The 27,297-nt window shown below is 41.4% G+C and overlaps 1 protein-coding gene across 10 annotated transcripts; it reads right to left on the bottom strand.

The window, feature by feature from the left end:
• Nucleotides 1-677: 677 nt before the first annotated feature.
• Nucleotides 678-27,297, bottom strand: UBXN2A (UBX domain protein 2A). 10 transcript variants are annotated; one of them, XM_066611617.1, is made up of 11 exons: nt 27,168-27,297; nt 26,291-26,350; nt 25,326-25,388; nt 22,852-22,981; nt 16,919-16,997; nt 14,157-14,207; nt 11,473-11,611; nt 10,780-10,889; nt 8,720-8,857; nt 7,488-7,646; nt 678-6,107 (listed from the first exon to the last, which is right to left on the bottom strand). In XM_066611617.1, the coding sequence occupies exons 6-11, from the start codon at nt 14,195-14,197 to the stop codon at nt 5,915-5,917; spliced, it is 780 nt and encodes a 259-aa protein (XP_066467714.1). In that variant the 5' UTR covers nt 14,198-14,207; nt 16,919-16,997; nt 22,852-22,981; nt 25,326-25,388; nt 26,291-26,350; nt 27,168-27,297; the 3' UTR covers nt 678-5,914. The 10 variants fall into 10 exon arrangements, with proteins under 10 accessions (XP_066467714.1, XP_066467730.1, XP_066467722.1 ...); XM_066611633.1 differs by lacking the exons at nt 22,852-22,981; nt 25,326-25,388 and adding an exon at nt 14,997-15,102 and having other exon boundaries at nt 16,892-16,997; XM_066611625.1 differs by lacking the exon at nt 22,852-22,981.

A 27,297-nucleotide genomic window follows, 5' to 3' on the forward strand; every position in this document is an offset into this window, starting at 1 on the left:
GCTTCAGTCCATTATAATCACATGACTGAATGGTACACTGCACTCAATTGAGGTTTTTAAAATCTCTATTCTCACAACCACACACTTAGCTGTGTGTTTACTGTAAAGATAAATACGTTGACTCCATGAGCATATAAAGTAAATGCAAACTACCCCATCCAAATCTTTTTTTGCAAATTTTGAAATTTTTGTAAAAAGACAAGGACCCAAGTTTTATTCCTTAGTCAAAATCATTCTGTTTAAACTACTTGCAGCAGAAGTTAACCTGCCTATCCATGTTTACAAGGAAGTCTCACTGTGTTCAATGGGATTACTCCACATAAAAATGTTTTAAGGTCATCCTTTCAGGCCTAAGCTAGAGGAAATGCTGGTCAACCATTTCTGTCTTTGTGGAAATGCAGCCGGGGACTTGTAGATTTTATCAGAACAGCAGTGGGGAGAGCTATTCTTTTTAAATCAAGATGTGTCCCCACCCACACACTTTGTCATTCTCTGTGGGAAAAGAATTGGATCCCATATATGAAGGATTGTGCTGCAAGTTACCTACAGGGAAAAAGAAAAGCAGATCCTATTCAACAGCATATTTGATTAAATGTTTAAAACATTTTAAGCTTTATTTGAAATACAAGATTCTACTATAGCTGTGGCATGGGAAAATGAGACAAATTCAGGCTTACTGCTTTTAAATAGTAATTTATTTCTCCAAACGTCAACTGTATTAAATACAAATATTGCTATAAATGCCCTTTTTTATATTGTGCATGTATCTTTCCACTTCAACATTGTATTAAACATGTTTATAAAACAAAACCTTGACCATACTGTGCTGAAAATAGTGAACAATAATCAGTTTAGCTGTAGTGGTATCTGGCCCCCAAATGATTGTCCTACTTCAGGTAGTAAAACCTTCATTTATCCAAACACCTGAACTGCATGGTTGTCTGCATTGCATTGCCCTAGTTGTAAGTGTTCAGTTTTAAACACCGGTTTTATTTTATTACATCCTCTCCTTTTCCAAACACTGGATAGAAGTGAGTTTGCAGACTTTGATTTGGGCTAACTGTGGTTAGCAAAAGTAGTGGAGCAAACACTAACCATAGTTGCTTTCTGAAAGCAGGGGGAGAACAGACGGCCTTGCATGGGAAAGAAGTAGGAACATTCAAGGTTACCGACCCTACCGATTACTTTCTGGCTTCACTAAGGATAGCCTTTGTTTCTACCATTTTCTTCAAACTATAAGGGTGAGTTGCTTTTCAGATGTTGAAAAAAATATACAAATGTACTCTGCTTTTTATTTAATTTTAAGCAGACTGAATGAACAAAGTTATTTTCACGAGGCCATTTTGACATAGCTGGGTGTCGTAATATTAAGGCACTAACTTCAGACAAGTATTATACTGGCAATCCATGAATTTGGTACAGTAGGTGTGGTCTTGGACATGCATGGAAAGGATGCCATTACTAGGCCAGGTGTGCTGTATTTAAATCACTGCATAGATGTGTAAAGATCTAGATAACAGGTTGTATATGAATAGGAGACTATTCTCTCCATATATATTGCATTATTTTACTTCATTGTCTTACAGGGTAATGCTGTTACATATATCTTCTCTGACCCCTTCTCAACTTCTTCTAATGTTAGACATATCAACTCTGAAAACATATGTGCTTAATTTTAATGCAAGTGGCGTAATAAGCTGATTCTAAACAATTACATCAAAATAAATTCCAATGATGTGGGGCTTACACTTTCACGTGATTTATTAAAAACAGGGTACCAGGCTAAAGTCCATGCACCACTGAAACCAGGTTTCATCCTCTGAGGCTGCAATCCTCACACCAGTGGAAATAGCATTGGTTTTGATATGACCAACTTTTGAGTAACCATGGTTAGGCTTGGATTGTGATCATGTATTCACAGGCAAACTGGTCACTTATTTTGTCAAGTGTAATACTATACATGGGGCAGAGAAATTGCATTGATGCCCCTTAGTGCAAAGCAGGCTAGACATGCATACAACACACAGCAGTTGTTTTGTGATCACAACAGATGGAAGTTATCACCGCAACTGAAGAACATACTGTTGTAATCTGTATCCTTGTACAGCAGGTCATTCTTATGACACATGGAGGTTCTCTTGTCTGCACTGGCAACATAACCAGCATGGACTTGAGAAGCCCCATTGTGGGGCTTGGGGCTTCCCCCTTCCCCCAATGAGACCTCCAGCAGTCATGGCAGTGCCACTGGATGCAGCGGTAGCCATTTTGGTACAGCTGCACCCAGTGGTGGTGCTGGGAATAGGATTAGGATGCCCTGCAGCTTCCTATGATCCTGTACAACAGAGGAATACTGAACTGGCTTACATGTGTGAGCCAGCCATCTTATCCTCCATATCTAGCCAGTGCATCTTCCTGTATCTCTGGCGTTGCAGGGTGCTATGGTAGCAGGCTATCAGGATTTCTGACGTCTTGTTGGTGGTGCTGTTATGCTTTGTAAGCCCAGTCCTGAGCTGGTATATCAAGAGCTCACCAGACATAAACCAGCTTAACTGCCTGATACAAGCAATATATGAACTACCATATGGTGGTCATTACCTAACTGTTTACAAATAACACAATCTTGTTCTTTCATACTTCAAAAAGCAGGTCCTACTTACTTGAATGAATTAGTAAGCACCTTTTGTGGACCTACAGTAGATAAGATACAATTATCAATTGCTTTAAGAAATGAATATGATATACTATAGAACAAAAAACAGGAAACCACCTGGATTATCTAATCTGCAAAATGATTAGTACAGCCAGTTCACAGATCAAACTAACCAGTTTGGATCAGAAATGAGGTATGAAGCCTGCCCAGATTGCTCTCCCTTTGGGCCCAATCCTATCCAACTTTCCAGCACCAGTGCAGCTGCAACGTAGCCCCTAGGTGAGAGAACAAATGTTCCCTTACCTTGTGGAGGCCTCCATAACTAACTTCCCACCACAGGATGCAGCGCACACCCCATAGGCACAGCTACACTAGAGCTGGAAAGTTCGATAGGATTTGGCCCTTTGTCACCTCTGCTCTGGCACAAGCCCCAGTGTTTACATTTGTGTTTACTTTAAATCATGGCTCCACAACTCATGCCAAGCCAGAAACTGTGGCTTAACTTTTGCTCACATACCAGGATATAAAACCAGAGCTTACTCTTTGTCTTATATTCTGGTTTGCAAACCAGAATTAAATCACAGTTCCTGATTGTGCATAAGCAATAGAGCCATGATTTAAACTAACTGGGAAGCTGATGGCACACAAGTAAATGTAAAGAGATGGGTGGAATGTATGATCTCAGCAGGCTTCAGGAACACAGCCTGATCCAAACTACCCATATTTTCTTGGTTGTGTAAACCAGCCCTTTGTAACTAACAAAAATAAGTAGTTTTCTTAAATTGTAAAACGTCAACACACAATATGATTGCTGAATATATACACACACTGAACTATGTGCAGATAAAACACACACACAACATCAGACTACTATAGTTGTATCCATATTTCACTGTGCTTTTTTAAGAAAAAGTAAATGTGGCTGCATACAGAAGGGCTGGTCTACACAGGAAGAAATTATCCTACATGAATGCATGTGTATATTTCATGGCATGCATATTTTTATTTTACTGTATGAACAAAGAAACAGGAAGTTGCCATCAGTTCATATCAGCAAAACCTAGTTTCATTTAATATATGGAGACTATATAGATCTGCACATCTGGCTCTCTGTGCATTCCAGATTAACCAAAAATGAGAGACAACTTTGAAAAACTAATACTTTTCTTCTTATACCACATGATCTCCACCCCCCAATGTTGGCAGGCAGCCCAATTCTTACTTGTGCTGGCATAGCCAGGCTGCCTGGCCTTCACTGTATCCAGTATAGGTTAGAAGGAGGCTGGAGGTCTACTAGGGGTAAGGGATATTTATCCTTTTTTGCTGGGAAAAGCCCCAGCCTGCCCTTTAGAGCTTCTTGGATCTGCGCCAGCTATTTAACTGCTGCAAATCCAAGAAGCCCAGTGTAAAGCTGGCACAGGCCTTCCCACTGCACTGCTTTGCTTATGAGTTGGTGTAAAAGCACTTTACAGTGGTTTTATGATGGCTTGCGCCAGTGCAGTGACTGCTGTGTCGGCACAGTGCAACAATAGGATTGTGCTATCTGCCATCATTTTCAAAGCTCTCTTTTCAAATCTGGCTAGTGCTAAACAAGGTGCAGTAGCTCTTTCTACCTATTGGTGCATCACTGGGTGAGAAGAGAAGCGGCTAAACTCCTGCTTTCTGCTAACCAGGCCTGTTTGGGAGTCCTGAGAAGCTATGTCACTGCCAAATTGATCCAAATGGTGACCAAGAGAAGATGCTACCAAAGTATACAAGATAGCCTCACCCTATTGCTGCTGGAGAAAGGCCAAGCACCACCAACATTTTAAGAAAGATGTGTTTTGTTTTTGTTTTTTTAAAGCAAATTGATGTAGCAATTTAAGACTCGGGGGTCCAATTCCATTCAACTTTCCAGCGCCAGTAAGGGTACAAATGTTCCCATACCTTGAGGTTGTCCTCTGTGACTGCTTCTCCACCACAGGATGCAGTGCATGCCCCACTGGCACAGCTGCACCAGCACTGGAAAATTGGAGAGGATTGGGCCCTCAATCCTGAAAATAGCTATGAGTAAAGGACTCCACACACTTTTAAACTTGCTTCTGCTTCCTGAAAACATACGTTTTGTAATGCAACATCTGACCACATATTATCCTCCAAAGAGAGACTCCTCCAGAAACATCTGATTCCATTTGTGGGAGCAGGCCCCATCCTCAAAATGCAACATGGGCATGTGCAGCCAATAATTTTAGATTAATTACATAGCCAAAGCAGACCTACAGGCTCACTATTCAGAACTACATTCCTCTTATTCAGCAAGCTAATTCAAATGTGCTGTTTCCAACCTGGTACAGTCCTCTCTCTGAGGATTTATTATCTATGAACATATTTTGGAACTGCTTGTTTGAAAGTGCCTCATGTCAGAATTTCCCTACACTTAACAAGGTCACAGGAGAAGGCCACTCTTCCTGATTGTGGACAGTAGCAAAAATCATTGTTCTGTATTTCAGTCACACGTTAATGCTGCTGTGCTAGGCACTCTTACTTAGAAGTATGTTTTATCAAGGATAATGTATGGATCTCTTTCTAACAGCACAAACAGGATTAAGACATGAGTTGGTGGAAGAATCTGTTGAAGTGGATGCTGTCTACATTTAATAACAAATTATCCTGGCTATTTTGACAGTCTGTATGAAAACAAGTCTTAGGTTTAATTACTTTAGATCAGCTTACTATAAACTTTGTGCTGTAACACTGGGAAAACACTCAGGCATCTTGGACTATAATAACAAGCATAAAACCAATAGTAAGTTTCACCATAAAGTGCAAAAAAAAGTGTTCCAGTCAGTCAGTCAGAGTACAAACAAAAGCCTATGATTTGTATGAAAATGTTTCCTTACTAGACTGCCTAACTGTCTAATGCAGCTGTCTAACTGATAGAACACACAGCTTAGATGACTGGTCTGGTAAAATAATTGCCTGTTACAGTCGAGTCAAGTACCTAATGTAGAAAGAACTAGAGGACACGTTTGAATAGACTTGGAACATGCTAGAAGCACTTTCAGAGCAGCACTGCAGATACTACTACACAATGCACACTCCAATACTGCTATTCTTTTCTTTTTGGTTTTGACTAATGTAGCTCAACTAACAGCCTTGGGGTCATGTAAAGGAAACTCCACTGGGCATCTATTTGGTGAGAATTGTCTGTCTCCTCTCCAAGGCTCCCCCCTACAGCAGCTATAGCATAATGTATCTTAGGTGACTTTTACAGACAATAGACTGCTAGGACAAACTCCTGAAAGGATCAGTATCTTTTTTAAGTCTCTGCACAATAACAGCATTTTTTAAGTTAGCTTCTTCCAGTGTGAGAGATTCATCCAGTAGTTCCCAAAAAGGAAGTGATGTGGTCAGTGTGAAGGGGCATCTTCCTTGAGGTCCTTGGAAATCCATTATGAAGTCTCTGATGTGGCTTATTCTAAGAGAAAAATGTTTCAAAATAAGAAGTTAAGTAAAATGTATTTTGAGATGCTGGAGACTCCTACCCATAAGGTTACTGCAAAGCTACCACGAGCTACAAAACCAACTTTGGATCAGGATCTTAAGACAAATAAGGTGCTTCCACAGCGAAGTGTCTAGCAGAGCTGAGGCAGTACTTTTTCAGAATTGCCTGAAAAAAAGCCAGCACAATTCCTCACTCCATACAAGCATCTTGGTTCCGAAGTTGCATACAGATGCCTTCTGTTACCCTGCAGAACTGCAGGGTAATGTAATTACAGATTTAAATTATTAGCAAGGCAAACTATTATTAGTACTCATCAGAAAGTATGCATTCTCAGTTACCACAACTTCTAGATCACACATGTTATGATTTTTAAAAGTTGATGTCATACCGAATATGATAGTTTACACTACAGTACTGGATAAAACACAATAAGAACCAAGTATTGAACTATACTATCCTAATCTGAACTAAACTGGCATGAATGGGAAAACCTTGACTTAGTTGGGTGGCCCAAAACAAGGCCACACCCACCCTCGCTAATTCAATGTCTCTCACATTTCTGAACTTGTCAAGTTTGGAACAAAGGCATAAGAACATAAGAAGAGCCTTGCTGGATCAGGCCATAGGCCCATCTACCTGTATCTCACAGTGGCCCACCACATGCTTCAGGGAGCACACAAGACAGCAAGGTACAACCTGAGTCCTGGTACCCTCCCCTGCATCTGGCATTCTGAGGTAATCCACCTCTAAAAATCAGGAGGTTGCACATGCCCATCACAGCTTGCAACCCATGATGGACTTTTCCTCCAGAAGTTTGTCCAATCCCCTCTTAAAGGCATCTAGGCCAGATGCCATCACCACATCCTGTGGCAAGGAGTTCCGCATACTAACTACATGTTGAGTAAAGAAATATTTTCATTTGTCTGTCTTAACTCTCCCAATTCTATTTAAAGGCAAGTAGTGCTGAATGTGTTCACTCCAAAAGTCTGTTCACTCCAACTTCATATATGCAATCAAGTCAAGCTATTAAACCTAAGGTTCTTCTCACAGAACCCAATTCTAACCTGAAAAGAAACATGAAATTCAAAGCTTGGGATACCAACAATTCACAGATGGAAACCATGTTCGTTAATTTTCATGCCCTGAGAATTCTTCGTTGTGCTGTTTGCATTATTTTAAGTTTCACATTTAATACTTTCATTTAGAACTAAAAAAGTATCAAATGTGAAATGAGAAGCTGAGAATGAGAAGCTGATTGGAAGTGTCTAGATATATTTCTCAGACTACTGATTCAAATGAATTACTAGTTAAGACATTTCTGTTAAGGTGTGAGTCATGATGACATGGTCTTACCTATGAGAAATATTAAATTTTTGTACTATCCTTGTCCCATCTGCTAACCAGATCTGTATGCTTGTGACAGGTTCCAGGTTATTTAGCACCACTGTGGGTCTTCTCTTTTCCATTTCGTCAACATTTCTTTTTACTTTAGAGATTATTCTTGGTGTGGCACTAGAAAAGAAATTAAGAAGTTTGCTTCAAACAAAACTATAATGTCTTGGGTCACTTGCTACCTTGGACCAGCAACATGTGCGTGCATGCATGCAAGTATGCAATGCTTTTACTTTGTCAGTCAATACCTTTATTGGTATATATGAAACTTCACTTTGAGTTGAGGATTTGGAGATGGTGCCCAGAGGTGACATTGGGTCAGTCAGGTCGGACACTTGTCAAGGGCCATGCCCATCTGTGGGCCCTTCTGACTGGACCACTCCCTGAACCCCTTACGGGAGGCAGCAGCAGCATCCAATGCACCATAGGAAGGTGGGGGGAGGTCCCAACTACTTGACACTGCAGCTTATCTCAGTGACCCACTAAGGGTAGGGTCTTGCCAGTGATAGCCAGGTTGGTTCAGCAGGCCAGGTTAACCTTTTTTTTCAGTACAATCTGACAGATGATAAAGCATTCTAATGAGTGCTTGCCCTGCTTTCAAAGGGAATTTGTACAGGGATGATAAAGATTGATGAAGGAGCTACTCAGGGCCCAATCCTATCCAATTTTCCAGCACCAGTGCAGTTGCAATGAAGCTCCAAGGTAAGGGAACAAATGTTCCCATATCTCAAGGTGGCCTCTGTGACCGCTGCCTCACCACAAGAAGCATTACATGCACCACTGGTACAGATGCACCAGCACTAGAAAATTGGATAGGAATGGGCCCTCAGTTGTTAAGGGCATGGAGATATCAGCTCCTGTATTTACTCTTTTATCATCATTTCATTGATGAGCTTCTGCCAAGGTCAGGACACCCATCATACTAGGCAGGTGCAAGCAGGGGTGCAACTGTAACCAAGTTATGAATTGGTTAAGTTATGTAACCAAGTTATATGTAACCAAGTTATGAATGAATTTCATTCATAACTTAACAGTTAAAATAAGCCTACAAAGAAAGAAAGAAAGAAAGAAAGAAAGAAAGAAAGAAAGAAAGAAAGAAAGAAAGAAAGAAAGAAAGAAAGAAAGAAAGAAAGAAAGAAAGAAAGAAAGAAATCATTCTTTTTTTGAAACCTCATTATCTGGCTACTGCTCACCTTCCTAGTCTGTATCCTTGTCCAGAGAAAGGATGAAACAACGGCTTTCTCAGAGTATACACTTCATTCTTCTTATCATCCACTTTCACAGCCACCTCTTCTTTGTCAAAAACCTTCTGAAACTCAAGAGGCAGTTCCCTTTAAAAAGCAAACATTAAAGAAGTTCTTCTTTGGACAGAAATTTTAAACAAACTGATACAATTAAGAGACATGCCACTTCCTTATCATCAAAGCCTATAGTATCACCAGTTGTATAATTGTGTGGTTTCCTAATTAAAACAAAGCACAGTCAGTGAAATTAAGCCTTTCAAACAAAGGCTTGAAAAGCTTTGACAACAACTGTGTACAGATCCTAGGTCCAGAAACCGCAATGTCTATTGTTCATGACAAGTTCTAAGAAAGTCAATAAACACCATCAATTAAATTTTAAAATATGTATAGCTACCCAAAAGGCAGGATAACATAAGTAACAATATTTACAGTCAATTTAAAACGAGACATGCAACTTAGCAGCAGAATATTTCAAGAACAACTGAAACAATTGGAAATAACCTTAACCTGCTGCTAATTAAACAACCTTAATCAAAGAATAACAAGGCTTTAGCCAGTTTTGACCAATTATCTGATGGACCCTACTTTATTCAAGAAGTGCAATGTACAGTTGTTCACAATTGCAGGGTGTATTACTGAAATAAATCCAGTCTGACACAGTCTCTATGCCTTAAGGAAGAACATGATTCCACCAAGCCTGTGGCATTAGTGAAATTGACCACTGTCCAGTGTTTAATATATCTTGTTTTTAAAAATGCCTGTGCCACCTGGAATACTTATTTGAAAGGTGAGGTATAAAACTTATAAAATCAATAACTTTATTTCAGGGTACAGGTAATACTGTCTTGGGTTTTTTTGTCTTTTCAAATACAGTTCCAAGTAATTTTAAACTATGATTAATGCAGTGTAGTGCACTGGACTAAGCAACTGGCTTGGACCCTGGAGAACTCAGCTCCAATCTCTACTAACAGTATCACTCAGCATCAGCTTAAACGAGCAAGAATAATCCTACAACATCACAGTGTTACATGTGAAATTTCCAAGTGCTTCTGAAAAGTCATAGTTATTTAAATTACGAATTGATGGTTTTAAAAAAGCCTTAAGTCTTAGGACAGTTTAAGTAAAATTTTGTTGTTGCTTAGGATAGAATTATTTGTTTCAGAAAACCAGCAGTTTACAAACTCTCAGGGAGAATTTGAATTGCAGTAAGTTCTTGCGGGGGTGGTTTTTCCCGTTTTGCAGAAGTGGAGCGCGATTGCTGTGTTTTTACTTTTCAAGACTTGGGGAGCCCTGCAGACCCTCATGCAGGGCTCCCCAAACCCCAGGAAGGCTGCTGCAGGGGCTGGTGAGTGCATCCCAGTCCCTCCAGCCCCCTGAGCGACGCAATCCTGGGGATTGTGTGGCTGCCTTCCCCCTGCCCCCACCCCTTAAGGGGAAAGTGGCCGGGGCTCACAGGCTGGGGCATTGCGATGCCCCAGTTTGAAAAGCCCTGCAGAAAACTCTTGAGCACTAGCCATTAGCTTAGATGATCCCTTGCCCAAAACTCTGCTGCACAATGCGAGTGCATATAGCCAAAGCAAGCAATTTCGAGCAAGAGTGTTTGAGCTGGACTATTCCAACGCACAATGCACAACACAGCCTTTGGCAACAAGGCCTCAACATGCTGCCAAGTGTTTGTTTTCCAGCCTTAATACAGGGCTGGTGACAGATACAGTATGCTAGCCTTTCTAAATGTTATTGCTTTTATTCTGACTACACTTGTGCTTTCATTTTCACTTATTAATACTAGCTGTCTTGGAGGCTTCTTGCTGGAAGAAAAGGCAGCATTTTAAATAAATCAGTGAAATAGATATTATGCAGTGTTATATTAGCATAGTAACTGTAACATTGTAATTCACAGCTTGAACTCAAGTGTACTAATGTACTAAATCAGAAGTTCATCAGGCACAAAGAATGGAAGCAAACCAGATACAAGCTGCAATCTGGCCCAGTGCACATAGCAGACTTGCCCTTTTTTAACTGAGTCCAAGAATCGCTGATTTGCAACATCTGAGTAGGTTCGGAGTTCACCATCATTCACGGTGAATCCATTTTTCCATAATCTGATAGTTGTATCAGCCTGGGGAGCAAGAACACAAATTAGCACTTTTTTTATCCATCAGTGATGATATGACAAAAATACTAAAATATGAAAAGCCCATTCAAGTGCAAATGCCTCTATAAATAAACAAAACCGAGGAACTGAGGAATCAGGCATATAGTGAATCCTCAGGCTTGGATCTTTCTGCAGGCTTGGATCTCATTGATTTGACCCACCATGAGTTCTAAACCTGCATCTGGAGGGCCCAAAGAGGACTTCCAGAAGAACATCTGGTGGTGTTCTGAGGTGTGGGGAGGCTGTGCGTAACCTCCTTGCTCCTCAGAAGTCCTCCTGGAGGCCTCCAAGAGGCACTTCTGGTTTGCCAAGAAACTGTAAGTGCATCTCAGAAACCTTCAGAGGCATGGGGAGGCTGCAAGGTTCTCAGTTTCCATGGGTTCAGTATCCAAGGGAGGTCCAGGAATGGATCTAATGAACTTTGTTATTCTATTAAGGTACTTAGAGATTTTGAGGGCTGGGTAATATTTAGGGTATGTTGTGTACTACTGCATTAATAAAAACTTTTTTAAAAATCAATGTATCTTACAAAACCAAATGCACTAACCTGACTTTTAACTTCAGTCTCTGGTGTGCATATAGCTCCAAGTTTCTGAGCTTCTTCAAAAAGGTTATCAACAAAAATATCACAGCCTTTCTGCTCTGAACTATTATGAAGTTGGTCATTAGTTCTTGGTTTGCAAACCCTGTAAAATAAATTTTTTAAAACAGTATTGACGCAGAAGTGTTTTGAAGCAGACAACTCTTTCCTGAGGAAACCCCCTTTATGACAGCACTCTATGTATTTGAAGGCTGACCTAAGCATCCTGCCACATTCTCCACTCTGTCCAGAGTTTTAGATCGTATATCACTCCTAAAATTCCCCTCTCAAATGTATATTGGTCCCATGAACTTGGTTCAAGTTTCTAAAAAAAAAAAAAAAAAAGAGTCTTGATCTAAACCTTCCTTAATCCCTTCTCACCTTAGATGCTGGTCTGGTTCACCCACTGACTTGGGAGCAGGAAATCTGAATACAGTATCTGTAAAGTTTAGGCCAGACTATCATAGCTGGGCAGAGCTAGTCTCCACAAAACTGGGATAAAAGAAAGCTGACCTATAGGGTTAAGGGGCAAGATGTGTGAGAGGTGCAAGATGCCAGACATCCATGATGGAAGTTGTGATGATGTCTAGGTAGAACGGAGTTAATTCCTAAGATCTTTCTCTTGGTTGCCTCAACATCCAGGAGGATGTTGAGGTTTAAGTAGCCTATTTAAGTCAAGGAAGTCTTAGTTAATAATCAATTTTTTACTTTAATTTTGCCTCTTGATCTCAAAATAGAATTTGATTGCTCATTTTTCTTTTGTCCTATTTTAATTCCCGATAAAACTTTTCCCTGGACTTGATGAAAACAAACCTGCTTAGAAAACATCACCAGTCCTCTGATCACTGAAGTTTTGCTCAGTTACAGCAGCACCCACAAAGGCTGGAACGTATTGCACAATTGGAATTGGGGGTATGTGGGTGAGAGAGGAAGAGAAGCAAAGCAAGGAGATCAGGCAAGATGCTCCTCCTCAAGGAACTCAGCATGTGGGCTGTTGGTGGACAGGCGGACGCACAGTTAGGTGGAAGACTTGCTTCATATCCCCACTACACAGAGATGGTGGTGGCTGGAACCTACCTCATATATATGGCATTAACCTGTTGTATATATGCTACCTACTTTACATGTATGGTAGTGGCATGTAGTATGTGGGATTTTGACATGTTCCTGGGGTTGAGAGAATGCTAGATTCCTGGAGGGGGCCCTGGTCCTTCTCAGCGCTACCTTGAAGATAGCTGCAATAGGTTACCCATTTGTTTGAGGTAAACCACATGACTACCAGCAATTAATAAAATCTGAACCAGCCATTCTAACAGTTTCCTATTATTTCAAGAAGTTATTTGTGCATATCTTGTTCTTAACATTGCTTCATAAGCCATTATATTTTGGATCAAGCCAGCTGTGGAAGAGATATGAAGTTTCCCTGAATAACAGATAACCATGTTTACCAAAAGCAACTACTATTTACATCCATATAAGCAGGTTTAAAACTCTAGCCTAAATAATTACTATATGTGTGGTCAGAAGATATCATCACTTAAAAAAAAAAAGTTTAGGCAGCTAACTTGCAGTGTGCAGTATTTGGTTTCCTTTGAATCTGGTTGGCAGCAGCCATACACAGTGCCAAATCCAAGTAGTGAGGGCAGGGGGAATATATCTGCAAAAACAAACAGGAAGGGATGCATAATCCCAAAGCTTGCTGCTCCTGACACCTAAATTCTGGTTTTAAATACAAGTTGAAATCGGGTCTTAAGTGGTTTGGCTCACTAACAAGCTCTGGCTCTGTTTTTAAGGGATCTTAAAGATAGCTGTTGAATGCTGACAAATCTAGCATGATATACTTTGATTGCAGCAAGCGGACTAAATTGGAAACATGAACAGTGCCACCAGGTTGCTAGGTGCAAATCCCTTAACTGGGTCCTGTATGGTATCCTGATTGTGCACTGGGCACTACTGCTACCGGTTCAGGCCTCAACCCCACTGAGTGAGCCTTCTGACAGGTATGGGCTGTCGGACAGTGTTCCCATCTGACCAACCCAGCACCATACCATCGTTGTGCGGAGCTGATTGTTTGTCACTTGTGACGGCAGCCAGGCCATGCTCATGATGTTGTTGAATTTGCGACAACTGTGAAGCTGCGAGAATGCTCATTCCAGCAGCGTAAACAGCCCATAGAATTGGGCTGTAAAATTTACAAAGCAGAGCAGGCTCTTATGTTTACTAGTAAACATATGTGCAATCATATAAGCTCCCAGAAAACATTTGCTGCTCCTAGAACATATTGCCACATGTACAGGAAGCACATGTTCATCTGCTCTACACAGAGCTATTGTGGAAAAAAAATATTGTCATTGCAAAACCAAGATCTTGGGCGGAGAATGGTTTTGCTCTTTAATAGAAAACACTGCTTCTTGCTCACAGGCAGCCAGATGTACAACTCTGACTTTGTGTGCAAGCTTCGCAAGGCTGTTTCCTTGGACAAATCCTATGTACTAATTTCAGTGAGGTTTCCTCACAAGTTCCCAGGGGTTTGTACATTAGCCTAGGCAACAGCCTACTTGCATCAGCCCCACAGAGCACACTCAACTCCAGCATAGAAGGCTTATTAATTTTAAAAAATGTATGGTAAACCAAGAATACTTAACACATACCATCCTTGCTTGAAAGTTTCAGACTTGTTTACTTCTTGCATGCTGTTCCACCTGATATTGGGAAAAAAAAAATGTAATGCACACAAGCTACATGAATTATTCCATTTCTGCCCAGCCCACAGGTGTACACATTTGATCCCCATTGTGCATATGCAACATTGGGCAGAAATGGCTTGACTAGACAGCAGCTTTGAACCTGCAAAGTCTGCAATACAGATCGCTTCTCCAAGAAGGTCTCCAACTCCCAAGCAATTTTACAGATGATGAATTTCCAGCAACAGTTTGATCTTAACCTCTGCCTCCTACTGCTTAAGGAGGAATAGGAGTGCACTTGAGGCTCTATGAGCTATGGCAGAGCTCCATCAGTCATTGTGTTGCATTCACAGATCACCACTATTCCCTCCCCCCCCCCCAAAAAAAATACTCCCCCAAATAGTTGGGTACATGGAACACAAGTGGGTAAAAAATCCCCTCATAACAAATGTGGAAATGGGTTGGGGGCACACAGAAGGTGCTGTATCAGCTAGGACACTGCTGCAAATGTGCTGTAACCATGGGCAATTCTGCAAGTTTTATTTGCAAGGGAACATTTAACAGTTGTATAACACTTTCTGAGCGTGCAAAACTCTTCATCTGCACTATCATGATGGAATTCTTACAACAACCCTGTAAGTTTAAAAAAAATGTTATTGTCTCTGTATGGCAGCCACCACTGAGAGGGAATGGCATGCCTAACACGACCTAGTGAATTCATAGAAGAGGCAAGATATGAGCCACAGAAGTCCTGATTTGCAGCTCAGTCTCTTAGCTGTTACACTACACCAGCTCTCACCAGCTGACCTTGCAATGCTTTCAGCATTATCATGTTGTCAAATTGCTGACTAGAATAGGACACAGATTAGTTTCTGCCTGTGCAAGCAGCAGTAGTGGAGCCATAGGGCTGGACCTGCAAGTAAGAAGCCAGCATTATGTGCCATGGTTTAGAACAGGGGTCTCCAAACCCCGGCCTGGGGGCCAGATGCGGCCCACAACAAGCCTCTATCTGGTCCGCGACCAGCCTCTTGTCCCCTGAAAGCCCCTGGCCCACTTTGCCAAACATGACTGGACCTGTGCTCTGGTTGCATCTGGAGGGTGTTCTAAGGCAGGGGTGCCCAAACCCTGGCCCTGGGGCCACATGCGGCTCTCGAGGTCTCTCAATGCGGCCCTCAGGGAGCCCCCAGTGAGCCTCTGGCCCTCCGGAGATTTGTTGGAGCCCACACTGGCCCAATTCAACTGATCTCAGCATGAGGGTGACTGACCTCTCGCGTGAGCTGTGGGACGAGGGCTTCCTCCACTGCTTGCTGTTTCACATCTATGACGCAGCAGCAGCAGCAAAGGAAAGGCCAGCCTTGCTTTGTGCAAGGCCTTTTATAGGCCTTGAGCTATTGCAAGACCTTTATTCGTTCATATAAGTTCATCTTTAATATATTCATTTATGTAAACTTAGGTAAATTTATTCAAATTTTAAATGTAAATTAATTCTTTTTTTCCCTGGCCCCCCGACACTGTGCCAGGGAGATGATGTGGCCCTCCTGCCAAAAGGTTTGGACACCCCTGTTCTAAGGCCAGAGAATTTGAATGAATGAGCCCATTCATTCATTTATTCACACATCTAAGTTCCATCTCTAATTTATATAAATTTTATATTTAAATTTTTTTTTGCCCCTCAAAACTGTGCCAGACATTTGATGCAGCCCTCTGGCCAAAACACTTGGAGACCCCTGGTTTAGAAGATGAAGTCTCCCTTTTCCATGGAGAATTTTACTTAATGTATTTGGGCAAAGCTACATGTCATGCAGAAGATCTGAGATTGGATTCCCATGATGTTTTTGTTTTTAATGAAATACAGCTGCGGGGACATGAGGTACACTGCCAATTTGATCAGAGCAGTGGTGAAGGGGGAGTTTAACCCTTTCTTCTTCCTCTGTTTTCCCATTCAAAATAGTGCTTTCCCCCACCCTGGTAAATGGCAACTGGGAGGTGCTTTTGAGTGGGAAAACCACACAGGGAGGAAGGGCTACACACACTCATCAGTGCTCTGATTAGATTAACAGCTCCCACCCCTGCTCCACAGCTGCATTTCATTAAAAAAAGAACCAGATATTCATTTAATTTGTACTTTGTGGCCTTTTGAGAGTTTAATAAGTTGGTAGAATGGTGAACCACAGCTACCTGCTCCTGTAGACCAGTATCATTTAAAATTGAGCAGGCAGTGTCCCATGCCACCATAGGTGAAGTCTGACTGGCTCTGGCCTACTTTGCCAAGCAACTCCTACCTTTGCCAACACCACAAATGGCAAGTGCAAGGTTTCTATTTGCCTCAGTGACACCTATGGATCCAAAGACCTACACCAGTGGTTCACAAACTTTTTACCATCGAGACCCACCAAAAAAAAAGTTTCACTTTACCATCTGTTCAAGTCTCTGTAGCTATAATGGTGATTGGGCAGCAGTGTTCCCCTCCCCCAGTAGCAGGTTGTTTAATCACTAATGCACATAACCTAATCTACCCCGTCAGTTTCACAAACAACAAGAAATTGAGTTGTGACACACTGGTGGTCAACAAATCCATAGTTTGGGAACTTCTGGCATACATAATAAAACCACAAAGGGGTTATGGCCCTTCTGAGAGATGCATTTCCACACTGAAACAATGCCACAGACAATCCTGCAGCTGTGCTGGAGTGTAGTCTCACCTATAGTACAAGAACCATCAACTCTACCTTCACACTGTAGTCAAGAACATGAGCTGCTTGCGCTTTAAGTTGTGACATCATTGTCTCATCTCTTCCCTAGTCACAGCTGCAGAAAAAGGTTACAATGCAATGTTACTACAGACACAGCCAATAAAACCTCATGGCAAACACCAACCTACAGCTTAATCAGGACAAGCAAACAGCATGGTGTCTCTTAACAGCATCTCCACTCTGCAAAGTGTGCAGTGTGTGTGTCAGAAACAACTTACATAAAGTCATTTTATTGGTATACATGACAAGAAGAAAATCCAGAGTTCTCAATAAAAAGCTGTTGCTGAGCCAGTAAACTGACAGGGGTTCATACTGAGCTTGATATGCTTTCCAAGGCATTTTGCCAAAAAACATGGGAAGCCAAGATTGCTTTAAAAACAGCTGCATTTCAGATCTTACAAATTAACAGCCACAAGAAAGTGAAGTATGTGTAACCAAAACAATCACATATGCTTTCCTTGTTTATCCCTGACTCCAAACCATTCTCCCCTCTCTGTTTTCTCCAATTATCAGTACTGAAAGTCAGAAAAGTAGGTGCTTGTCTTTTGGGTAAAGCTCCATCCATTTTGATGGCCGTCAGGGAAAGGAGAAGAGACTCCCAGGAGAAGGCTGGCTGACTAAGTGGAGTAGGACCTATTGGTGAGCATGCCTGCACCCATTCCTGCGCCCCATGATCCCTTTATTGGACCAGCAGCTAAACGGGGGCAAAAACCATGGTAGTTTGTATCTGCTGCCACCATCCCAGGCTACAGAGACCAAGCAGAAGAGGGGTGTCTGGGAAAAAACTCCCCTTCCAGGAGAATGCTGAACCTCAAGGGTTCTTATTAAAAATCAAACAAACAATAGTGTGTGCAGAGCAAAGAGATGTGACATATAAGGGCCCAATCCTATCCAATTTTCCAGTGCCGGTGCTGCTGTGCCAGTTGGGCGCATGCTGCATCCTGTAGTGGGGAGGCAGTCACAGAGGCCTCATCAAGGTAAGGAAACATTTGTCCCCTTACCTCCAGGCTGCATTGTGGCTGCGCTGGAGCTGGAAAGTTGGATAGGATTGGGCCCCCAAGTTACTTGCAAACATGGACTAGACATACAAACACATCACTAGTTTATTAAAGATCCAAAAGAAAAGGGAATTAAAGAAATTGGAGAAGAACAGCAGGTGGGTAAAAGGACAAATGGGCTTTTGTATCTGCTTTTGTAACAGCAGGTGGGTAAAAGGACAAATGGAAGCTGCCTGAACTTGGCTAGAAGGCACAATGGAAAGGTGTGATTGAATGGATGCAATAACCAGCAACACAGCAGTTGGAGCTGGGTTGCTACTCAAAAAGAGCCCACACAGCCTATGTCAAGAAAGTTGCTAACTGGGCTGGAGTAAATTAGCAAACTAGTAAAATAATGTAAACCCTTTACACCAGTGTTTCTCAAACTGTGAGTTGGGACTCACTAGGTGGATCACAAGCCAATTTCAGGTGGGTCCACATTCATTTCAATATTTTATTTTTAATCTATTAAAATGCTACCAAGGTACAGTATGTGACTGCATTTGGGAAAATGTTACAGATTTGTACTTTTAACAAGCTACTATGTATATTCTTTTAACAATTATAGTAAAAAGGGACTTACTTCTGAGAAAGTGTGGGTAGGATTGCAGTCTAAGATTATTAAAAATGTTCCTGCTTGATGATGTCACTTCCAGTCATGACATCACTTCTGGTGGGTCCTGACAGATTCTCATTCTAAAAAGTGGGTCCCAGTGCTAAATGCTTGAGAAACACTGCATCACACAATCTGAGTTAGACTCTCCCTAGCTTTAACTACTTATATTGCTCAAGAAAGCTCCAGTCCTTGCACATGTGGGGAATAGGGGGTGCTCTTCTCTGGGCTCCCAATGAAAGAGCCACTCAGTCACTAGCAGAGAACAACCCAATCTTCCTGTGGGCTTGGGAATGTATAACCTTGCCTGGATGATGTAATTAACTTATCCGATTGGAGGAGTAGAACATACCTGGTACCCCCGTCCCATCACTTGAACCTAGACAGAGAGGTTTGCTACCCAATGGGCAAGTTAGGTCTGTTATTAAGCTGAATAGCTAACCCACACAGGAAGATGGATGCTGACTCCACATCCAGCACATGGCCAGGGTTTTCAAATCCATACAAAAGTGCTGCAGGATAATTTTCCAGCAACTCCGACTGACGAACCTGCACAGGAATTCCTGGGGAGTTAGTGTCCAAAAATAGGGAAAAAAAAGAACCCCAGCAAAAATCAGAGAAAAAACAGGGCATTCATCTCAGTAAATAAGGTGCTTATAAAAAATAAGGAAGAAATATTCCAAGATAACCTCAAACAAGGATTGGAATCTAAAATGCTAAGCTGCTTAGCACCTCATAGAAACAAACTCGAATAACCTCAAAGTGTACAGATAAACACCTTTAATTGTCTCCATGGAAAATGGCCTTCCAATCCAGTGGCTCGCCTTCACCCAACCTGTATCGATTTTCACAGAGTCAAAATCTATACCTGTACGTATATACTTGCATTGAGCAATGGCTTGCATCTTGCTTGCCCTTGTCACTGCAACTGAGCTGAGAAGCCAGAGGAGACTCCTATTCCAAAAAGATATCAAGCATACTGTGGCTTCTAGACAGACGTGGAAACTAAAGCAGTTTGTAGACTTTGGGTGTGTGGAAAGAATGTTCATGAGGGGCTGAGTCTCCCATACCCCACCCTTTAGCCAAAATAGGTTTATTGTGGAAAAACAAATTGCAAAGACCTGGAATATATGGATATTATTATTCTAAATCTGATCAGGTAACCAAACCAACCAAACAATTCAGGTGGCCAAGAATTAAGGCCAAACCTCTTGAAGACACAATACACAAACAAGGATGGGCTTGTCAACGGGACATGAATATAATTCTTAGAGCAACCTGCCTAACATTATCAGTAGTCTCAGAGTTACTTTCTTGGTCCTTCTGTGGAGTTCAGGACAAAGGGGGTTGCCACAGGTTGCCTAGCAACTAACCACCACAGTACTATTCCTTTCTCCTGGATCCAACAAAATGACTGAGCCAGAACTGAAGCAAAAGTTTGTCTAGAATCAATAGCAGGAAGAGCAGATAAGGCAGAAGATGCCAGAAGTGGGAGGGTGTAAACATCTGAAGGACAGTTCAGAACTTCATACAGTACAGAACAGTATGAGCTGAAGATGTGACATGCGGAACATGACAGTGTTCCATAACAACAGAACATGACCATGTTCATGATTATGTACATAACATTTTTTTAACCTTATGCTATCCAAAGCACTTCACATAATAACTTCAGCATTCCTTTGGACAACTGTGTTAACTAAATCCATATTACTATTCCTATATGGCAGGCAGTCAATTCTGACTGAGAGAAAGAAGGACCTGCCTCCAGGCCACCAAGCAGTTCAAGGCTGAAAACGGATTTTACGGAGGACTTCACAGCATGCAGCTTGTAACAGCGCTACATTTGGTCAAAGAAAAAACTGCACATTAACAAACCTGATTCTAGAAATGTTAACTGTGCTACAGCACCCTTTTGCCGTTCTACTACAACAAATAAAAGTACTGAGTCATGAGTTTTTGCAGGCAGATGTTTCAGTCAGCATTTGTTCTAGGTTGAACACACAGGAAAACAGTCTCTGACTTTCATTAAAGTTTCCTTTTTCCTGCTGTTTAACCTGGAACTTAGTACTCCCCTCCACTTTTTATATATAAAATTAGTCCATACAAAATGTACAACAGCACACATAAACGCTAATACACATCAGACTACTTATAAAATTCATCAGTATAAACAAAGTTGAATTCAAAAGTATATAAATGCATTTGAAGCACTCATCTTCCAATAAACAAAGGCTAAAATACAGCACAGAATTTAAATTTCACTCATCTTCCATACCCTAAAGCACAATCTTAGGCATGTCTACTCAGAAGTCTCATAGTGTTCAATGGGGTTTATTTTTAAAAGAGAGAGAGAGAGAGAGAGAGAGAGAGAGAGAGTGAGTATCTATAGGATTGCAATTTTAGGCTGCAATTTCATGCACACTTACCTAGAAGTACACCCACTTGAACTAATTGGGTTTTACTTTTAAGTAAACATACATTGGCTCATGCTGTTAGTTAGCAGTGCAATCCTAACCATGTTTACTCAGAAGTAAGTTCCACTGGTTTTTAATGGTGTTTCTTCCCAAGTGTGCTTAGCATTGCAGCTTAAGTTATTTGCCGAACCTTACTTTTCCACTCCTTGCGTATGCCTGGATTTGAACTTCTCCAACTTTTCTGTAACAACTAATTTTACTGCTCATAATAGACTTGACACCATAAGTTTGTGTATGCCAAGGATACTTAAATAAGAATAATTACAGCAGCATTGTTTTAGGATCAAATGCAATGCCACTGGAGTGACATAACCTAGAATGCCACCTGATACCAGCTCAAGACAGCTAGCCCCGACTATAAAACACCATCTTACTGCTCTCCTTTATGCACTGCCTTGAAACATGGAAGTTCAGGACTTCAGGTGAAACTGGAAGTCCTGCACTTCTGAGCTTCAAGGGAGCATGCAAAGAGAACAGAAAGTAGGAAAACTTTCAGGTTTCAAGGCAGCAGGCAAGGAACTCAAAGCTAATCATTCTTGAATGGAGGGAGAGAAGCAGTAGCAGCTGACTCAGGATGAAAGGAACCCCAAAGCCACCACCCTCATGGACCCCTCACAAGCTTGAATGCCATAGTTAATAATGCTCTTAAATATTTCCCTTTGAGACCAGAACACTTGCATAATGGGGCAAGTCCGACACCCACATAGCAAAAATATGACAAATTTGAAGAAACCAGCACTTGAAATAACCTTAGAACTTTATGGGTTTTTTCTCCTTCTCACCCACTCCATTTCCTCTGCACTGCAATTATAGCTGTACTCACTCATCCAAGCTTATATTTGTTGTTTTTGCTGCTAGAACACTTAAGTAGCATTCCAGCATCAGAACTGTAATGCAAGCCAAACTCCACTCTTATAGTCATAGCAATCATGAGTCTGAAAAAGATTTATGTAGATTTGCTTGGCAATATATACTAAAGTGGCAGAAAGTTCCAATCAGGTACATTATAACTCAGCTATCAATATAAGCTAGCCACTAGAAGAACCTGCAGCAATTTAAAAAGTTCTGCTAGAGAATTGTGAGAAACGTCAAATTTACAGTTTTAAAAAGCACACGCACAGACAGAGCATCAAATGAGGTTGCCTACCAACTATGGATGTAGGCGTTTTACAAAGACAATGCTCTGCCATCGCTTCTCTACTTTCTCTGCCATTGTTTTTGACATCCTTATCATGAAATATGGCCCCCACCCCCCCACCCCCCAAAAAAATTAGGAATTTGACAGCCACATACTGAACATTTTCAAAATGTTTTAGCATCGGGACCTACTTTTTAAAAACACCCTATCAGACCCACCTAGCTTGACAAGATGCAACCTCCCACAACCTCCCTCTCCCCCATCTGTCTGCTCATAGCTGTGCTGTGCCCTCCCCTGTTCTGAGTACATCAACACAATATTCATGAACAACAAGAACAGGGCAGGTGGCAATTTTGTCCCTCATCGATAAGCAAATTTGTGTACAAAGATAATTGGCTGTATATAAATAAATTCAAACTTTATTGACATGCAAAATTATGTAATTTTACTTTTAGAACCAACCAAGAAAAAGAACCCCATATTTTAAAGTGGCTCTAAATATTCCAACAATACCTAGGGATCTGAGATTGTAATAATCCAACAAAAATTATTTTAAGGGTATACTGGACATCGCAGTGTCTTTATAGCAAAGGGCTAATTAAAGAATCTTATTGCTGGTATAACACGGGGAATACAACACTTACATATATGATGTGGTCTTGTTTAGAAATACAGTTTTTTGGGAAGAAGTAATTATTAATTGTTATATTGCAAAAGTCATTGATAGGTGTGGATACGTATGTCCTTCTGAATTAACGGCCTGTAGTGTAGAAGCTAAAAAGGAGGACAAAAACTATCAGTGCTCTCACTGTTGATAAAAGACAAAGTATTGGAATGATAAGTACCCTCCTGTCATAACCCAGTGGACTGAGAACCTTTTAGTAGGGCTGACCCAGCCCATATGGCTCCTTTGTGTGCATCAGAAAAAGACACCCCTTCCTCCTTGCTGGAAGTGAGGTTCCACCGGCATTCCATCCACCATTCCTGTGTATGGTGTCTCTTTAAATGTGGTGCCCTTGGGCAGTGCACAACCATAAAGGGCAGGCCTGCCTTTTAACGTTATCCGCATTTGAACAAATGGCTTATAGACAACAACTACAAATGGACATTTGGAAGTCATACAGGTCACCCTCATTACCCATAGGGGCTCCATTTCAGAACCCCTCTCACAGAATAAGGAAACCCGTGGATAATGAAATCTGCAGGCTTCAGGGGCCCTTGTAATGTGGGTGGACCCACGGATACTGGAATCTGTGGGTCCTAAATCCTCAAATACAGTGCGCCCACTTGTACTATATATGTATAGTTCTGTACTGTACTGTACTGTATGTGTATAGTATATTTACTGTCTATGGATTAAGGTTTATAATGTAGATTTCAACACTTTTTTCCCTGTATAATTTTTTTAAAGCTGTCTGTATGTATATATTTTCCCTTTTTCTTTATCTCTGTTCTTTTAAGTTGAATCTACTTTATTTTTACCAAAAAGGGTGGAAACACAGAAAGAGAGAGAGAGTGAGCAGAAAGAAAAACACAATTTCCCAAAGTTTAAAGAAAATCACTAAATAATGCAAGAAAGAAAAGTGCGCTGTGTCTCATTATTATTCAGTATATTCTCATTATTATTCAGTATATTATGAGGAATCCAACCAACCAAAGACAAGATTCATTCAACATGAAGGTGACTCACTTTTGACTTTCTGTAGTGACCTAATCATGCACACAATCTTCTGATACCAAATTCCTCAATGCAAGATCTACTTCAATTCAACAACTTAACCCATTTCTGCTAAGCTCACCAGGGCACATATTTTATCCCTGTTGCATGTATGCAACATTTGGCAGAAATTGTTTAATATAGGAGTCTCCCTTTGAAACAATTTTGTTGAGGACTTCCAGCATGTCCCAGATAGAGTTTCTTGCAAGGTCAAGATTCTCCTTCATAGATTTCTGAGTGTAACCATTTCTGATGTCTGACAGTGGGTGCAATCCTAACCCCTTATGTCAGTGCTTTCCAGCACTGGCATAGCGGTGCCAATGGGACATGTGCTGCATCCTGCAGTTGGGTGTCTCTCATGGAGTCCTCCTCAAAGTAAGGGAATGTTTGTTCCCTTACCTCAAAGCTGCATTGCCCTTATGTCAGTGCTGGAAAGCACTGACATAAGGGGTTAGGATTGCGCCCAGTGTTGTCCATTTATCCTCTTCCAAAGAGGTTGATCTATTTTATTTGCCATACGTACATGACAGAAGAACACTGTTGACAGATGATGTTGTATATCACATGAGAAGATATGCAGGTGTATGCAGCATCAGCCCCTAATAGTATGGCTGATGCTGCTTGGTCCCCTGATAATGCTGCCCCAGTTGATAAGGGGATCTAAATGTTAGTCTTTCTGCTCAATCTGTCAAAGCATGTCTAGACTACATCATAGCATTTGTGTGGCACTCTTTGCAATACCAATAGCACAATCTCCATTCTGCATACAATAGTCAAAAGAAAAGTTTTTTCTGAATGATGCAGTAGCCTTGCTGCAGGGGCTATCATCTACCCCCTCCTTTTGAAAGATGTGAATAGATGTATTTTCCTGAATAGGAGGAAAAGAACACAACCTCCAGGGAAATTTAAACTATTGAAACTATAAAGTCTACTGTACAGTTAAAAAGAGAGTCACAGAAGGGCACAGAACTGCTTTGCAGACTGACTTTGCTGCAGTTTGCCACTGTGAAATATTTTTTATAATACATAATATTTATATAGTATTTTTATTTATATAGTATTTTTAAGTGCACAAGCTGCTTCACATCTGCAACCTCAGTAATACCATATAATACATACAATAACCCACAGCCCAATCCTATACATGTCTACTCAGAAGTAAGTCCCAGTAGTGTCAATGGGGCTTACTCCCAGGAAAGTGTGGATAGGATTGGGCTGTTAGTAAGGTGAGCCCATATTTTTTACTATACCCATATTGCTGGAGAATTGAAGGAGGCACTACAAAGTGGTCCAAGGCTACCCACTGAACTCATGGGAGAAGAAGGAATTGATTCAAGACCTCCTGGTTTTCTCCAGTTGAAGAATGGTGGGTAAAGATATTGCTGAAATGGATGAACTTACGATTTTCCTTAAAGAGAAGTCAGTAAAAGACTTATGTACAATTGGAAACCATTTGTGGACTTCCTGCATGTGAAGGGGAAAATGGATCAAATGAATTATGGATTGGATGAGCAGATACATAGACAATTTTTTCTCTGTTCTTCAAAATGTATTTTAAATAACTAATAGACCATTTAAGATAAGATACCTAATATGCTATATGATTTGGTAGAACAATGAAATGCAGATTTAGAACTCCGCACTTGCCACACAACTTTCAAAACCTGTTTTTACTTTTATTTTTATTTCCAACTTTTTGAGTTTGCATTTGTTAATTTTTGGTGTTTTAAAATAAAAGTATAATTATAGAAAAAAGACCTCTTGCTTCACAGCTTAGTCTCTTAGCTGCTACATTACTGTGAACATGCATGGAAATATTCCTAGAGACAGAGGTCACGCAGATACACAACATGCAAGAGGTCTTACAATCATACATGCGTGAAAGGGGGGAATCAAGTCACTTATCACTAGGTCACATCACAAATAAATGTTCAGTCAGAGACTGGCAGTGTTTAGGAGAGCTACATTTTGACACTACCATCACAAAAGTAGTGAATGAGTTACCCGAGGGAAGTTGAGCATTTTTCCAGCTATAAAATACTTTGGTATTGGACAAACTTTATTGTTCAAGTTTATTGCTTGGACAATAAACTATCCCTGCAACATAAGGACAACTTTTTGACCAAACCTGAGTTCTGCATTTAAACAACTCTGCGTAATAAACATACGTTGAAACACTTGCCACACAAGTTGTTTCCTGAGCAAACATTGCTCAGCTCAGGTTGTAACAGCCATTTTCAACCACTGTGCCATGGCACACTGGTGTGCCACGAGTGGTCCACAGGTGTTTCACATGTATTTGGTAGAAGGTCATTTGTTAATAGGGCCAATGGGAGATGTGAGCCCCCACTAGCAGCATGGTGTACCTTGTCAATTGTAGAAAACCTGGTGGTGTGCCTTGACCATTTTAGTGTCTTGTCCGTGTGCTGTGAAATGAAAAAGGTTGACAATCACTGGGCTGTAAGGTTGCAGTCCTATACGCACCTCAGGAGCAAATCCTGCCAAACCCAGTACAGCAAACCCAAGGTGTGCACATTTTTTGGTCAACTGTCATAAGGCTGTGCTGTCAGTATCATAAATGTGTACATTCCAGAGGAGAGGAAAAACAAGCAGCTTCTCGCTGAATGCAGCAGCAGACCTCATAGACCTGAATCAGCAGCTTCAGCCTGACACCAGACCCAGAAAAAAAAGATAACTATCGCCCATTAGAATGGTTACAGATAGCAAAGCAATCGTCCCCTACACATCACATGAGTGGCCATCACAAATACACATCACATCATCACCATGTGCAGTGCTCATCCCCTACACTCCACAAATATAACTGAGTGCTGCGTGCACTCCCCTGGGTGTAAAATCTGCTTCACCCTTCCCCCCCAGTGAAGAAGACCACCCACTCCCCCTGACCAAGCTTTAGGAGAGGGGTGCCCCTTCCTGACTTCTCAAAGACTTAGAGCACAAGACTAGGCATGTCTACTCAGAAGTAAGCCCCACTGGGTCCCATGGGGCTTACTCCCAGGAAAGTGTGGCTAGGATTGCATCCTTGGTCAAGTCACTGAACTGCTGTACTGAGATCAAAGTGCCAAGTCATAGGGTGGGGAACCCTCTCCAGATCCCGGGTAGGGAAGAGGGCTACATTCCCCCTAAGTGGTATCATCAACCCCCCCCCCCGCTCTCCCCTTCTCCCCGCAAGGAAAGCCCAATGAGTCCCCCCACCCCCTGCCAAGACCCTTCCAGCCTTACCCGCCCTTTTTGTGCTCACGGGCTGCCCCCACTGCAGGGGAGAGAACCGGATCCCAGCGAGGCGGCCGCACTGCTGCAACTGTTTCAATTGTCTCTTGCGTTCGAGCTCACAGGCGAGCAAGCCCCAGCG

Source organism: Tiliqua scincoides, chromosome 1, assembly GCF_035046505.1.
Source record: "Tiliqua scincoides isolate rTilSci1 chromosome 1, rTilSci1.hap2, whole genome shotgun sequence".
Taxonomy (NCBI): domain Eukaryota; kingdom Metazoa; phylum Chordata; class Lepidosauria; order Squamata; family Scincidae; genus Tiliqua; species Tiliqua scincoides.

Coding starts and splice junctions, on each gene's coding strand:
- UBXN2A (XM_066611673.1), bottom strand. CDS start 14,197: ATGCAAGAAGTAAACAAGTCTGAAACTTTCAAGCAAGGATG. Junction 11,612..14,156: donor GAAACTTTCAAGCAAGGATG/GTATGTGTTAAG, acceptor TTTATTTTACAG/GGTTTGCAAACCAAGAACTA. Junction 6,108..7,487: donor AAATTTAATATTTCTCATAG/GTAAGACCATGT, acceptor TTTTTCTCTTAG/AATAAGCCACATCAGAGACT.